The sequence below is a fragment of the Ursus arctos genome, unplaced genomic scaffold (genome assembly GCF_023065955.2).
Source record: "Ursus arctos isolate Adak ecotype North America unplaced genomic scaffold, UrsArc2.0 scaffold_26, whole genome shotgun sequence".
Classification (NCBI taxonomy): domain Eukaryota; kingdom Metazoa; phylum Chordata; class Mammalia; order Carnivora; family Ursidae; genus Ursus; species Ursus arctos.
Genome location: NW_026622941.1, coordinates 39,399,219 through 39,414,859, shown reverse-complemented (window position 1 = coordinate 39,414,859; position 15,641 = coordinate 39,399,219). Strand labels below are relative to the sequence as shown.

The following is a 15,641-nucleotide window of genomic DNA, read 5'->3' as shown; positions in this document are numbered from 1 at the left end:
CGGCTCTGCCCGCCGGGGCACCGTCTGCAGAGCTCCGCAACGGGGTGGGAACAGAGCAGCCGTAGCCTCTGGCAGCACGGCTGACGTCCAGTCTTCAGTACGTCTGCTTGCGGCTCCCTCGTGGCCAAGCCCGCTGCTCACGGGAGGGGCGGAGGTGGGGGCCAGGGGCATTGAGGAGGGATGAGCCGGGGCCCACGGAGCTAGGGGGTGCGGGGAGGGCTGCAGAGCTGGGCGAGTACATGGAGTTCAAGTTGCAATGACTCTTGGGCCTTTTGGACCTGAGGCGGGGACAGTGTAAGGCTGTGACAGCCTCTTCCCCACCTCCCAGAATAGGGCCCTTCTGTGCTGCCGAACGTTCTCCCGGCACCTGGGCGTGAGGGGGGGCCTGGGAGCATCGTGTCTCCCCCAGTTCTGTCCTTGTTCCCTTCCCACTCAGTGGCTCCTTTGTGAGAGCGAGGGCCCAGGGTACTTGTTGATCTCCGGACTCAAGACTGCGCAGGGACGAGGCTGGCCCGCTGAGCCGGCGGACACAGAACAGGAGCCCGCGAGACTGTGCATGGTGTTTATTCGTGATGACAGTGAGGTGGGGGTCTTGTGGAACATGCTCTGTAGGTCACACACTAGAGCCGTAAGGCAAGGGTAGTCGGGTAGACAGGGCCTCGGGGGGCTGTCCGCTGTGTCCTCTCTCCCCCCATCTAACCCTAACTTAACAAGCAGCAGCTATGAATCAGCAAATAAAGTTGGGCCCGTGTTCCCCAGGAGGCGTGAGGGCCAAGAACAGAAATGACAGGATGCAAGAGCAAAAGAATGAGGGGGGCAAGGAGGCCCCCAAGCTGTTCCATACATTCTCCGCTATACACGCCCTCCCTTCCCAAACCCCCAATCCTGGTTGGCTCCTGCCCGCCACCCGTCTGGCTTGCCCTGCTCCGGTCTCTGGTGCTGTCACATGTTCAGAAGCTTTCCCGGCAGGTGAAGAGAACCGTTGGGAGCTTCAGCCCTGAGGCCTCTGGCCCCAGCCTAGCCTGCCTGCTGCTCCAGCCTTGCGCGTGGATGCCCCACCCCAGCTGATGGACGGGAGTGTCACCCTGTTGGGCTCTGATTGTCTCATTTCTAATGTGTGGCAGTGAGGTGAGTGGAGGACCTCGAACCCCAAAGCACAACCCCTGAGTCCCTTGACTGTTAGGACTCGTGCCTGCTCAGGGACCTTGTTTCTTCCTCATGCCTTGCTGCCCACACCCCCACCCTCTTGTCACTTTGAGGGGGCATCCCTTCCCTGAGTCTGGTGGGAAGGCCCCGGCGAAGGGGATCCTGGCCTGAGGGCACTGCCCAGTGGGGCAGCTTCTTGTGCAGGAGAGGAAGGTGCCAGGGGTGCGGTACCTGGAATGGGAGCCTAGGGGGGTCACTGTGCCCAGGAGGTAAGGGGGCTCCCTGCTTCTCCCAGAGCCTTGGGACCACAGGCAGCTCTGGAGCTGGGGCCGGGCAGGGGGTTGCGGGGGCTGAGCCTAGTGCCAGCCTAATGCCAGTCTACCTCCAACCTGCCTGGAGTGGGCACCCCAGCCAGCTGTGCCTGTGCCTGCCAGGGTAGGGCAGCAGGAGGCGGTCAATAGCTGTCCTTGGGCCAGGGCCGGTTGCGCTGCCAGTTCCGGTCATTGTGGTTGTGCTCCGAGTCCTGGGCGAGGAGCCGGTCTTGGGGGTCGTGCCCGTTAGCACTAGGCAGCCCCGAGGTGTGTTGGCGGTGAGGCTGGTACAGGTCCTGGTAGGCGTCTGCATAGTCCTCCTCCAGGTGGCGGGAGCTGCGCTGCGAAGACCCTGTCCAGGCCTGGCGGGAGCTCTCGCTGGCCTCGTCTGAGGGCATCAAGCTGTCCCGCTCCAGCGGTGAGTGCTCCTCGCCGCGCTCCCCCAGCAGCTGCTGGTTCTGGGGGCGACACAACAGCTCTAAGTAGAGGCGGCAGACCTCGCCTGGGCGTCCCTCCCACCTCTAGTGGGGTAGGGGTGGCGACTCTCCCCCTCAACTCTCAGTGCCTAAGTGGTGCCAGGAGGGAGAAGCATCTTCCACGTAGAGAGCCGTGGAAAGCCGGAGCTTTGGACTCCTGCAGAATTCAGCCTCTGCCCTCAAGACAGACTAAGAGAGGGAGTGTGTTTCTTCTGAGCCCAGAAAAGTAACCTCAGATTACCCATCTCATTGATTTCTTCCCTCTCTCATCAGGAAGTCCCTCTGCCCATCTGCCCAGCTATGTACAGCGGAGCGGAGTTCTCCAATCCTTTGGCCTTCGAGCTGAAGGCCAAGGACAATCCTCTGGGCCAGGAGGGGGCAGTGCTCTGGCTGGCTTAGCCTGAGCTTCTGTGCCCACTGCACACGGGTACCTGAAGTCCGGGGATGGCACTGGGAGGGCCCAGAAGTCCGGGGCCGGGGGCTGGGTGGTGGGTGGCCCTCCAGTAAACCTCTAGGTACTCGGCCAGGTGCTCGCAGGCATCCTCCAGCTGGTTCTCATCCAGAATCACATCAAACGACTCCTGGGCAGGAGAGGGAAAGAGGGGGAGATCGGCTTCCTCTCAGCAGCGGCCCCCCCATCTCCAGCGCTGCCCCAGCCCTGGAGAAGCCAGAGCGGCGCAGCAGTGGCTGACGAGCGCTCACCGGTGGGCACTGAACCAGCTTATCGTAGGCCATCATCTGTACCGTCAGGTGCTTCATCTGTGACTTTCCCCGGGAGCGGATGAGGCGCTGGAGGACCTGCGGGGGAAGGGCAGAGCTGGGCCTACAGAGAACTGGAGTGGCCCCCATCTGGGGTACAGCCTCAGTAGCAGGTGAGGCCGAGGTGGGGGGGGCAGCAGGGAAAGGGAGCTCCGGAGCCCTCGGCAGGGACCACACTATGGGAGGGCAGCCCCAGGGGCCTCCTCCGTTGCCGCGGCTGACCTACCTTTGGTGAGGATACTTTGACAAAGACGATGATGGGGGCCAGGGAGGTCTTGGCCAGCTGCGCCGGGTGGTTGATGGTGTCAGCGTCTAGCACGACCAGCTGCAGGGATTTGGCCAGCTCGAATATGCGCTCAATCTCACTCTGTACTTCAGCTGTGGAGGGGGCAAGCGAGCCGTGATGCTCCCGCCGGGAACCACCGACTTCTTCCTCCGGCGGGGCTGCGGGCTCTCCCAGGTGGGAGATGGGAAGGACTTGGAGGGCGAGGGTATTCATCAAGGCCCCGGGGCAAGCAGAGAAACAGGGAACCGGGGTGACTGGGGTGGTTCTCGCCATCGTGGGGCAGGTGGAGGAGCTGGGCAGGACTGCAAGGTGCCAGGGAAGAGAAAAGTGGGAGGAAGGGTCTCACTAATGCTCGAGCGGCCCGAGAAGCAGGAGACCGGGACTTCTCACCGATGCTGGAGCGGGCGGAGGAGCGCTCAATGATGGTCCTCTTGCCGGGATTGTTGAGCACAGATCGCTTTGCCAGCGAGAGGTCCGCTGTGACTCGCGTGATGGAGATCCTGGGGTGGGGGTAGAGAATCCCAGCCCACCTCTGAGTTTCGAGCCTTAGGCCTCTCCTTACCCACGTCCCACTAACCTTCTCTTTAGAGAAGGCCTTGCTACAGGCACCTGGAAGGAGTCAATGATCTCCTCCCCGGTTCTCATGCCACCTGCGGCCAGAGCAGCTCACCTGCCATCAAACCTATGTTTGAGGAAGTCGAAGAGAGCCTTCTGCATCATGTCTGTGACCTGGGTGGGAGGGGTGAGGGGAAAGGCATGCGACTGAGGGCCCTCTGGGAGAGAGGCAGCATCCCTAGGCATGGCCCTGGAGCCCGCCCCCTCTACACACAGAACTGATGAGGGGAGAACACCCCTTCCCACCGTCCCTGGGGCCTTCCCATGGTGCAGGCTAGGTAGAGACAACTCTTTGGGGTCAGGGACCTTCTCTCACCTCATAACCTTTCAGAGAGGGTCCCACCAACACCACAGGCCGCATGGAGGGCACCACGTCATATGGGGGGACATGTTCTGCCTGCAGAATTGACCTGAGGTCAAGCAAGGCCGTGGCCCTGTCGCCTGTCCTATGCCTGACCGGTGTGGGGCAGATTCAGAAGTTCTGGCCTCCCTCCCTTCTCTGTTTTCCTGCCCTTCCAACAATGACTTTCCAGAAACCTGTCCCCACAGCCATAAGCCATGAGCCCCCCAGCCCCGATCCCTTCCTTGACTCACCTGCTTTTGCTTCTGCTTGGCTTTTTGGAAAAGGAAATAAAAGATTAAGGTTGGTGAAGGGGGAAAGGCCCTGGGGGCATGGTATTCCCTTCCCCAGGGGAGATGCTGGGTTTCTCTGCGCTCTTTTGGTCCCTCCACCAACCCCTTCCCACACAGCTCACCTGGGAAGCAGCTCCCTTTCCCCCCTGTGTCTTAGTCACCCACCTACCCAAGATGGGCGGGTTGAGGGGAGGCTACCTAGAGATGGAGGAGGGGAGCGTCGGTTGCCAATGTCACTCAGGCTGGAGGGGTTCCCGGATCTCCTGAGAGCAGAAAGGGAGGCCGATAAGCGTCCTATGCACTATTTAATACTTGTATACATTTCCTTACATCGTAGCTAGTGAGGAAGGGGGGTGTGTGCCATCTGTGTTTCTGCACGTGTGTTGCTTCTGGGCACGAGGGGGGTATGTTGATGGAGTCACGAACCCTGCTCTCACCTGGCCTTCTGCTCCTGCTTGAGCCGGATGCTCTCCAGGCGCTGGGGGCTGGGGATGAAGGCAATGTCCCCGCCCTCTTTCACTAGCCTCCCGATCCACCAGTCATTGCTGTACTTCTGGGGGAAGGGGCGGTGAGAGGAGGCAACCAGGCCTCAGTCCTGGCTCTTCAACGTGAAAGAGCCAGGGAGGCATTCAGAGAGCTGGTCTGAGGAAGGCAGCATGAAAGGAGGGGGGCAGGAGAGGGAGCCGGAGGGAAGGGCAACCGGGTTTGAGCCACCCAAGGTTTCGGTGTGAGGTATCACTGACGTCACGGGGGACCTAAGAGGCAACTCGTCTACCTGCTCGCTTTACACATACGGAGACTGAGGCCCAAGCCAGGTCTCGGAAGGATGGAGGCCCTGGGGACTGGGTTTTAGATATGAGGGGCATACGGGTGTGTGTTCTGGGTAAGAGCTGAGGAGTCTGGGGACTTGATGAGAGACGAAGACTGGAGTAAGAGGCATGGGAGTTAGGGCGGGAGCAGGGGCGTTAGGCGGCTCCTCTTTGGGGCTGGGGTTGGTCACCTCTTTAATGTGCAGAAAATCCTTGGCCTCAAAGTTGACTCCAGAGCCCTGGACTGGGCACTCCTCGTCCAGTACGCCACAGTAGCTGACATTGGTCCTCACAGCAAATGCCACAGGTTTGTGCTAGGGAATTTGGCCATCCGTGCAAGTGAGGGGAGCGTCACAGCACCCCTTCTAACTTCAGTGCCCCATCAGTAGAGGGCGGAGGCCCCAACAGATCGCCCATGACACAAACACACTCTTTCACACTCATGAGCATCCTGCCCACTGACCCGTGGGGACTTAGGACCGAGTCTCCACCCAGCCTGGTCCGACCCGCCCACCCAAGTCGATACCTTGGCCCTTTCAAGCTGCTGCTGAGCCTGGCTCTCCACTTCCCGCCGGGCGCTCTCCCGGTCCTCCTCCAGGGACACGTCTGAGTCCAGAGATGGGCGGCTGGTATAGGAGTCGGCTGAACCCTGGCATGGAGGAGAGGCTGTGACCCCTGGGCTCAGGTGGGAGGGCACTACAGGCACCCTCTAAGCCCTACAGCAGTGCCTCCACTAACCCTAGCCTGTCCATGTCCACACGGGTGGCTGGGCCCCAGTGGTCCCTTCTATCTCCCTAAGAAGGGCCCAGCGCCTCTGGGACTGCAGGAAAGCCAGCCCGATCCATATGTGCTAAGATCTGGGCCCCTCCTCCCAAGCCTATTAATACTGCAGCCTTGAATAGAGCTTTCACTTTCCTCCTTGCTCCCTTTCCTCCCCTCTACCCTGGCCTCTGGGGCAGAGTGAAGGGAGACGTGCTGAAGATGATACATTGGAGATGATTCTGAATCTAAAAGACCCAGCCCTCTTGTTCGCATCAGCCTGCAAAGCAGCCTGGACCTTATCCCTTTAAAATGCGTGGCAGCAGTACAGTCAGCTGGGAACAGTCAAGAGACTCTGGTTGGCATGGCACTGGTCCTGAGTGTCAGGATAGAGCCGTCCACCCCCTTAGATCTCAGCTCCCCCAGTGCCTCCCTCTCCAGGGTGAAGAGGAGGACACAGAGCTGCCAACTCCTGGAAGTCACTTCCCCTCCACTCTCCCCGCCCCCACTTTCTTTCCTCTCACACCTGCTGGGGCAACTGGCCAGGTGTGGGCAGCAAACAAGACACAGACCGAGAAGGCAACACAAAGGTGTCTCCCTGGGCCCCAGGGAGGCTCGGCCACACCTACCATCTGGCCTACATCTCCCCAGCCCTGCCCCAAGGGGTATCAGCCCTAGAGGAAGGACCTCTCAGTGCCAGGCAACCCAGCCAAGGACCCTGGGGATGTTCGGACAGGGTCTTTGACAACCTGAGCCAGCAGAGTCTCTGAGTCCTGCCCAGAGGAAGGGTCTTTGGGCAGGGGGTACATTTGGAGGGTTGCAGAGCTCACCATAAGGGAGGCCCTGAGAGAGATGCACAAATGAACGAGGGAAGCTGGCCCTCAGGACAGGAGGATGGAAGTCAGGGTGTCTGGGGAAAGAGAATCTTTTGTTTTCTGCCTCAGTTTCCCCTCTTCATGATCAGAAGCCTGAAGCGGTACTTCCATCAATTCTGAGGTGCAAGTGGCAGAGATGAGATAGGGGCCTAGATAAGGGGTCCATGTGGGAGTGTGTGTGTGTGTGTGTGTGTGTGTGTGTAGGGAAGGGGTTTTAGAATGTTCTCAGACTGAGGAACATTCCGTCAAGCTCCATGCCTGACCACTTACAGAAGGCAGCGGAAGCCAGACTCAGTGGGGGAGGAAGACAAACTCACATATCGCCATGCCCTCTGCCCCAGTCCCACCACCCGCAAGAGGGCTGGTCAACTTGATATCGGCCCAGGGCCTTGAGCCTCAGCTAAAGACAATGTCTGCGGTAGAGGGAAGGCATGGAGACAGCACAGAGGGGAAAAGTCTCTCGTTTTACAGAGGAGTAGAGCCTGCCTGCTATTCCCCATCTCTCTTGAGAACAAAATAAGGCTGGCTTGACAGCAGGATAAAGAGCAGCTGAGCCCCGGCAAGAAGCTTTGCCCTGTCAGAGGAGTGGGGGGACGTCCTTGCAGGGGTCCCGGACGTAGGAGGTGGCTGTCTAAGGTGAACAGGGGCCAGTGGGAAGGGAGGCAAGAGACACGGCGGGATGACGGCTCACTTAGATAAGTATACGTCAGACGCCTCCTAGATGTCCAGGCCTGTGCCGGAAGAGGAGTCTGACCTTTACCCTCTGCTCCACAGGCTCTCGGCCTAATTTAGTCATCTTCACGTCCCTGCCTGGGGCATCTGGGTTACCCGGCCTCTCACCTCAGGATGGGAATGACAAGATCTCCCCCTAAATGTTTAGTGAGTTGTGCTCAGAATGGAACCCCCTCTCCCTCGTTCCCAAGTCTCAGAGCTCACCCATCCCTCATGCGCGGGTACCACCTGGGAGGCCAGGGCCGCCCTGCCAAGTGTGCCCCGGGGTCTTGCCTCCCTCACCCCCTGTTATGCCGAAACAGCCAGAGGTTCAGTACTTTTGGAGCTGCCAGGAGTTGGCACAGTGCCCTGGAGGTGCCCCCCTTGCCTGGGGAGTGTGTGGGCAGGCTGCAGCTCCGCTCTTGCCTGGCAGGGGGAAGAAGAGGAGGGAGATGAGCCGGTGGATTTATTTAGAGCCTGGTCTCCCTCCTACTGCTTCAGAGGGGGCCTCAGGGAGAGCAAGGAGCCAGGCAAGAGAAAGGGAAGTGGGGGAGGGTGATCCAGGAACCAGCAAGGGGTGGGGAGCCGGCGAGGGGGCAGCAGGCTGCCCCAACACCAGCCCCATGTCAGCCTTTACCTTACAACAGCCCTTGCCTTCTCACCAGGAACAGGAAAGAATCTTCTGGGGCCCTCCAGCCCCTCAGAGTTTCATTCTTAAGCTCACCTTGGCACCCTGGGCCATGCCAGCTGTCCCTTCAACTGTCAGAAAGAGGTGTCCACCAGAGCCTTGAAAATGAGCTGCTCTGGCTGCAATGTAATTAGCCCCGGAGGCCCAATGGGGAACTGGGCCCAGCAGGAGCCCAGTCCCAGAAAAGGACTGATAGCTGTCTACTCTGAACCCTAGAACTCCTGTATCCTGGGCCTGGCAGCAAGACACGGAAGAAAACGCAAATAGTCCCCTTTTGTCCGGAGTGCTCTACCCTCCACACCTGTCCGGGACCCCTTCCAAGCCACCTAGTGGTCCTCTCCGAACGAGGCCTTCATGCAGGAGGTTCGAGGGAAGGGACAGAGAAGCTGCTCCCCATCCTTGCCCCATCTTTCCAGGCACTCTCTCTGCTCCCTGAGCTCCGGGAATCACTGCCTAATGAGCTGATTTGTCTCAGTGGGTCAGGAGATAAAAGCAAAGAGGAGAATTAAATATTTATCAGTTGCCTAGTTCTCTGAGCAAAGAGCTTCCTCTCCATCCCCAGGCCCTCGGCCCCTCTGGCCTCACCTCCAGGCCCTCCATGCTGAGTAGGAGCCCGGGAAGCCCACTGCTCTGAGGACGCCCCAGCGGGAGGCGTGGAATGGATGGGGCTCCGTCAGCTGGCCCACCCATGTGCTGGGTGCCTAGTTTCCAGCCTGGGAGAGAAGCTGGGCTACAGGCAGGGTGAGGAAACGAGGCAATGCTCAGGGATGGCAGCAGAAGGGAATAATGGAGGTCCTCAAGTTTATGATCCTTCCGAGGCTGGTACCTGATTCTCTGAGGTTCTCCTAGGCTCTCTCAATTTGTCCTTTACTTGAAGCATGGGAGGGCTGAATGGTCCTCCTCCCAGAAAGCCCCAGCCGCTCCTGTAGCTGCTGTGTTCAGACCCCGTCAATCCTCCTTTGGGAACTCCAGACACGGCGTGTGCCCGCTCTACAGCCTCTGTGCCCTCAGCCTTCAGCCCTTCCTCCCTCTACCCTTCAGTCCTGGGCTCTGCAGCCACCTGCTTGAGCCTTTCCCCCGCACTACCCCCGCCTTGCACACACCCTAGACCCCTTGGTCTAGGACTGGGGTCCTGGGAAGCCCTGGGCAGGAAAATCCATCTCCCCACTTTCCAGGAGCGCCCCCCCGCACGCCCTGCCCCTCCACTGAGGCGTTTTTCAAAGTCCTGAACGGGGGGAAGGGTCCAAGGGAGAAGAGGAGTCACCCCAACTTCCCCACCCCCACCCTCGCCGTGGGCACTCACCGCCTCCGAGTCCTCAAACCCGGGCACGTAGGAGTCGTCATACATGGGGGAGTCCGGGTGGGGGGGGGGAGAGCGCGGCGCCGGGGGCGGCAGCAGCCCGGAGGCAGGGGCGAGGACAGCGGGCCGCGCCCGAGAGATGCCACCGAGCCCCGCAGCCCTGCGGGCGGCGGCGGAGAGCGAGAGAGCGCGAAGGAGAGAGCGAGCCGCGAAGACCAGCTGCTCGGAGCTCAAATCACCGCTCCCCCCACCCCACCCCCCCAAACCCTGCCGGTCCCACCCCGAGCGCGGCTGAGGAATCTGGCGCCGGCTCCTACAACAATAGTGCCCGCCCACCTGACCCCCTCCCCGGGAGCAGGCGGGGGCGGCGGCGGGGGGCGCCGGCCACCCGGGGAGCCCAAGACCGGGCCGGGAGAGGGGGGCCGGCCGCAGCCGGGGAGAAGGTGGGTCCCCAAGCACCTATGGGGCACAGGGGCGGCGGGGAGGAAGGGGAGGAGAGACTGCGGGCGGGGCGGATCCAGGCTCGGAGGAGGCGGGGCGAGGAGAGATGCGGAGACAGAGACGCTCGGCAACCCAGGAAATACTCCGCCGGGAAACAAAGGGCTGGAGCGGGGGAGGGGAGGGGGCGCCGAGATGGTACCCGAGCCGAGAAAGCGGAGGGCGCAGGTTGCGGGGAGGCAGGAGTCAGGGAAAGGAGGGGCCGAGGCAGAGGGAGGAAGGAGGGGAGACAGGAAATTGGGGAGACTGGGGGAGATCGGAGAGGCGGTGCGGGCGGCCGACGGGGGAGGGGCCCCAGGTGAGAGGGCGGTGTGTCGGGCCCAGGCGGCCCAGAGACTCGGAAAGCAAACCCCGCAATGGTCCCGGGGAGGAATGGATTTGGCCACCCCAGGCCAATGCCGTGACAGTAGCCCCTACCCCGGCAGGTGCTCGGCCCCCTCAGGCCTGGGACCTTGCAGCAAAGGGCCTTGTCGCCAAACCAGTGCAAAGGGGGGTTGGTTTTGGGTCCTGCCGCCCCACACCTGTTGCGCGAGCGGATTCCATCCTCGTCCGGCCGGGATGGGGGTTCCCTTCCTCACTTCCTTGCCAAGGACTGAGCCAGGCAGTGCCAAGGCATCCGTGGGAACTGGGGGAGGGAGGGGCTGTTTTAGGTGAGCCTAAAGGGAGGAGGAAAGAAACCGGAGGGTGGAGGTAGGGGGACTGTCAAGGCTGGGACAAAAGGTGGGATGCTGGCCACACTGGGGTTGGGAGGGGGGGAGGGCAAGACGACCGAATCACTAGTGTAAAGCCAGATTCTCTCCTTAGAGAAAAGATTGGGGGTGGGGTGGCCGATATCCGGGTTGGAGCCACAGTGCCACTCTGTACCCGTCAGTCTCTTTCCCAGGAGCACTGAGATGTGAGGTTACAGACAGAGCAGCAGCCCTCATCTCGAATAAACTTCCCCGAAGGTCCACGCGTTTGAGCTCCCTCCTTTCTTCCATTTCCTGGAACACTGTTCCTTTGAATTTTGATTACCTACCTGCCGCCCTCCCCCACCACTGGGGGGGATGTGAGATAGAAAGATGGTTACACTTGGAGCCCTTCTGAGCTCAGTCCTTCTCCAGTCCCAGTTTCTCACACCCAGGAGGGTGAATCAGGAATCTGCTCAAGGCTTTACCTTTCTGAGCTACAGGGGAGTCAGAAGACTGAAACTGACCCGGTTTGATGAGTCTGGGGGGAAAGCACTGTGCCCGGGAGAGAGGAAGACCACCCCACCCAACTGGCTTCCCCGTTCATGTCCCTTGTTCATGTTCCACTGCCAAGAAAGAAGGAGAGAAGGGGCCTCATCGTAAGACTACTTTAGTCTGCCTTTAGTCTGTCTCCCCCGTGAGGGAGCAGCCCAGCTCTGCTTAGCATCCTTGTCCTGCCGAATTGGGCAGACAACTTTGTTGGAGCCCCGAGGCCGGCAAGCACTGCTGGGGGCGGGGGGGGGGGGGGGGCAGCTGGCTTCACGGTTCCCTCTGCGGAGTCCTGCACCGTTTGGGGCTGGTTATACACTGGATTCTTTGGTAGTGCCAGTTCCCAGACGCTGTTCTTTTCACTTTCGTGCCTCTTCCAGTTCCTCAGAATTCCTCGGATCCTCCTCTTTGATTCCCTGCCTCTTCAGTTCCTTCTGTTCTTCCAGAAAGGCAGAAAGGAGGCATGAGGTGTGAAAGAATAGGACCTTCAAGGCGCTCCCTCTCCTGGAAGATGATCCCAGTGAAGACAGCTGCAGAGGCATCTGCTTTCTTCCCATCCCTGAATCTATTCTCCTGGTCTCTCCTTTTGGGACTCTTTCCACCACCAGGGGGTCCTGGGGATTGTAGTTATACAGCGGATCTGCCATCAGCTTCACTCCTTCCTCACACACCTTGTTGTCTTCGTCCCCATCTGGGACAGTGGTTTCCAAGTCTGCTTCTGAGGCATGAGTTGCCATGCCAACCACCCCCGGGAGATGGGTTCAAGTTTTTCATACCTGGGCTCATCCCTTGGGTCTTGCGGGAGCTTCGGAGCTGCTCTCTTTCCCTTATCTCTGAGTTGCTACTCAATGTCCCCTTCCATTTTCCTCACCTCACCCACACCTGCCTGGTCCAATTCTCATGCCAACTTCCTGCCCTGGAACAAGACCTGCGCCTGTCAGTATCCGTGTGGCCTCTAACCCCTTATATTTTCCGTGACTGAGCCTAAGGGGAGAGAGCGAGGGCACAAAAAGGATTTGAGGAGAGGATTCCTCGTTCTAGGAGAGATCTGTTAGACTGGCAGCTGGCTGGTAGCCAAGGCATGGATGCAGAACATGGGGGCGGGGGGGTGGTGGTGGTGGTGGCAGGGAAGCCCTGATAACCAACCAGGTTTGGGAGTTGGAGTTCTCGGGAGCCTCCAGAAGGCATTCTAGCTTCTCCTATAAGTGCACCAGGAAGCTGGACAGATCTAATCCCTCTGTATTAGGTGAGGAAACTGAGTCAGGAGCCAGTACCTCTGGGAACTCCTTCTCCCCAGCAGTCTTTAAGATTCGGACCAAGCCGAACCTCCCAGCATTCCAGCAGCTAGGCTGCCCTCAGGAAGCCTGGAGAGGGACACCAGGGGAACTTGGTCCTTTCATCTAGCCCCTTTTTTGGCTCTCCGGGCAGTCTTCCCCCTCCCATCCCAATCCCAGTGCTTAGAAGCTGCCAGCTCTGGTTGCTCCCTCTTCCACCCTTAGCCTCACCTCCTCGACCTTCCCTCCTCCCCATCACTGCAGTCTCCCCCAAATGCGGGCCCTCTTCCTAGCTTGGAGTGGGGCTCTCCTTCCACCCACTGGGGAGGGGTCCCCCGCGTTTACCTCATTCAGCAGGAAGGTTGCACTGGAGTCAGAAAAAGACATAGACCGGGCTAGCGGCCTTTTCCCCCTCCCCCGGGCCAGGGGCTCCGAGGCGGGAGCAGGACCAGGCCGCCGCTCTGCACACTGGCTCCCGCCTGCACGCCTGGCCTCGCCCCACGCCCTCCCGGCTCGCCGCCGGCTCGCGTCCCTCTCTCCGGGTTCCCTCCCCCTTTCCTCCTCTTTCCCTCCCTCTCCCTCCCTCTCCCTTCCTTTCTCGCCGCCTCTGTCACTCTCCCTCTCTCGTCGCCTTTCAGCCCCGCTCTCTCCATTTCCGTCTCTTCTCCTCCCCTCTACGGTCCATGTTCTCTGTTTATCTGCGTGCCTCCCACTGTCCTTCCATCCCCACATCTCGCCTCCCTCCTCCGCCTCCTCCTCCCTCCTCAAGCCGACCCCCAGAAAAGGCTGGGGCTCTGGAGCTCCCGCCGCCGCAGGCAGAAGGGCGGGAGTAGCCCCGGGGCTGCCCGGACTCCGGAGCTCCAGGCGGAAGGTTCTGGTCCCTCCCGACTCCTGCTCCGTGAGCCCAAGGCAGCCTAGCGCCCGAGCTCGACCCCGACCTCAGCAGGGGAAAGGATCGACGGGAGGAACGCCGGTGTGTGGCTCGCTGGCCCCCGCGGCAAGGCGCCCCCTCCGAGTTCCGGGGAAGCCACGTGCGGCCACCCGTCCCGGACCCAGAGCCTGTGTCTCCAGCGCTCCCGGAAGTCTCGATCTCCCCTCTCTGCCGGGTTCTGGCGCCGCGGGACTCAGCCCGCGAAGGCGCGGGGCGAGGAGAGGCGGCTTCTCCCGGAGCGGCTGCAGCGCCCCCTAGGCTCACTCGCCCGGTGGCCGCACACGCCCTCCAGGTGGCGGTACCCGCCCGGGGGTCCAGTCTGTCGGCCGGCTGGGGGCCAGCCCTGCCAGCAGGAGGCGCTGCCCTGGCCGGAGCGGAAGGGGCGCAGTTCGCAGCCAGACCCCCACCGAAGCCTAGGACGAACCCCTCTCCTTCTCTGTCCAAGAACTGCGGTCCCACTGGTCCGACCCCCAGTATGGGACTCCCAGGCTGCACCCTATCTCCACCCCCGCAGGATTCCTTTGAGACGCTTGGCTTCTCTGGGGTCTTAGACAGCTCCTACCTGCATGTTGGTCTCCAGGGGCGCCCCCGCTGAGCCCAGCAGCTTCTCGGCCAGGCCTGGGCAACTGGGAGTACAGAGTCGCGGGACCGCTGCTTCGGTCAGTACCCCCCTCCGCCCCCTTCGGCGGGCACGTCAAACAGGACAAGCCCAAGTTCTGGCGGGGGAAGGGGGAGCGGGGGTGTAGCCCCAGCCGGCTCTCTCCCTACACCCATCTAAGCGGATCAGCCTCTCATTGGTCCCTCCACACTCCCAACACCCCCAGGCTGGACTCTTCTGTATACCCAAGGCGGTGACTAAAGGGGAGGGGGCGGCCGAACCCCTCACGGACACAGACACGCCCGGATGTTGAGTGACAGAGTCCCTGAGTTCCCCTTACACCAGCCGGAACTCTTCCCCTTAAGACGAAGGGCGCTCCACCGATCCTCCTGGGCCCTTCTTTTATATCCCTTCCCCTGGGGGTTCCTGGAACACACCCTCCCCCCAATCCTCCCATCCCCTGGGGATCTTGGAAGACTTCTCTCCTTCTCTGTTGAGCTGACCCTCTCCACTGCCCCTATTTCAGAGGGAGCTAAACTGGGGAGAAGCAATTCTCCTCTCTCCACCCGTAGCTTCTCCTCAGGCTGGGCTTAAACCTGGAACGTGCCTTGGGAGGAGGGCACCTCCTCCCCTCCCTCTGTGGTCTAGTCCAGTGGGTCCAAGGATCTCCTACCACCCACCAACCCCCAAGTTACTCAGCTTCAACTATTCAGATAAAGAGGTCGTGTGTGTGTGTGTGTGTGTGTGTGTGTGTGTGTTATTAAAATGTGCATGGAGGTTTTTTATAGGTTTAGTTTTTTAGCTTTAATAGATGGAGCAGAGCTCTTTGCATTTCATTTGGCAATAAGACCTGGAGGGAGAGAGAGCCACCCCCCCAACACCCCTGCTGACCACAGCTAATGGACTGGCTCCTCTGTGCCTTGGGGCAGCTTAAGTTTCCATATGGGAAAGGGGGGTGGGGGTGCTGGCCAAAGCAAGCAATTGTCCCTGGCTTCCCCGTTCCTCCCCTCCCTCCCTCCAATCTCCCAGAACCTACTGCCCAGAACACCATCTCTCTCTCCACCCCTTATTTTAAAATAGAAATATCAATGACTTCTCTCGGAGCCTATCAGAGGGACTGAGGTGCCTCAGGACAGCTCTGCGCTCTTCACTTTTTCTTATTTTCACTCCAGCTGCTGGACCACACCCCTCTCCCTTCTGCCACAGAGAGAAGGTAGGAACCTCAGAACTAGAGCGGGGAGCCCAGCCTGCGGGCCCCCAGAATGTCCTCTCCCACTCCCTCTGTGTGAGATGACAAGCAGAATTATCCCTCTCTGGGCCCTGTGCCGGCCGCACACCCTCTTGCTCCCCAGTTTACCTACCTTGGGCCCCCCATCTCTGGCTCTGACCTCACAGTATCTGGCACCTTGCTAAAGGGGGACCCTAGACTGGATGCACTTCTGGGAACCACGCCTTAGTTGGGCCCTTTAGGCCTTCAGGTCCCGCATACAGACCTTCAGGGCTTCCCACGAAGTCTATCCCTGCTCTCCGGGGTTGGCTCACCATATTCTGTGACCTCCCAGACTCCCAGGGTCTTAGGACCTTGGCATATTTGGCCGGGCCGCTGCTAACCTTTTTGGCTAGTTTTTGTGCAGGTATATTCCGGGCCAAGGGGTTGTCCTACTGATCCAGAGTTGGATTTCAATCACCGCTTGCCTCCCCAGCAAAGGCATAACCTGCAAACTCTACTTGGTGGCCCTGGCATTTGAAAATCTG

At 60.4% G+C, this 15,641-nt stretch overlaps 1 protein-coding gene across 3 annotated transcripts; it reads right to left on the bottom strand.

The window, feature by feature from the left end:
• Positions 1 to 548: 548 nt before the first annotated feature.
• On the bottom strand, positions 549 to 12,844 carry CACNB3 (calcium voltage-gated channel auxiliary subunit beta 3). 3 transcript variants are annotated; one of them, XM_026501984.4, is made up of 13 exons: positions 12,703 to 12,844; positions 5,562 to 5,684; positions 5,227 to 5,349; positions 4,664 to 4,779; positions 4,425 to 4,489; positions 4,188 to 4,207; positions 3,910 to 3,990; positions 3,649 to 3,707; positions 3,369 to 3,478; positions 2,919 to 3,070; positions 2,636 to 2,731; positions 2,365 to 2,514; positions 549 to 1,915 (listed from the first exon to the last, which is right to left on the bottom strand). In XM_026501984.4, exons 1-13 carry the CDS (start codon positions 12,742 to 12,744, stop codon positions 1,601 to 1,603), a joined length of 1,452 nt encoding a protein of 483 aa, XP_026357769.1. In that variant the 5' UTR covers positions 12,745 to 12,844; the 3' UTR covers positions 549 to 1,600. The 3 variants fall into 3 exon arrangements, with proteins under 3 accessions (XP_026357769.1, XP_026357768.1, XP_057175025.1); XM_026501983.4 differs by lacking the exon at positions 12,703 to 12,844 and adding an exon at positions 9,372 to 9,614; XM_057319042.1 differs by lacking the exon at positions 12,703 to 12,844 and adding an exon at positions 8,895 to 9,147.
• Positions 12,845 to 15,641: the final 2,797 nt, after the last annotated feature.

Bases quoted from the DNA above. Each gene is read 5' to 3' on its own strand.
- CACNB3 (XM_057319042.1), bottom strand. From the start codon at position 8,948: ATGCTTCAAGTAAAGGACAAATTGAGAGAGCCTAGGAGAACCTCAGAG. The intron at 3,708-3,909 runs GTGAGAGAAGGT...CCTCCCACCCAG, and splicing joins CCTCTCTGAAAGGTTATGAG to GTCACAGACATGATGCAGAA. The intron at 3,071-3,368 runs GTGAGAAGTCCC...CCCCCTCCACAG, and splicing joins CTCCGCCCGCTCCAGCATCG to CTGAAGTACAGAGTGAGATT.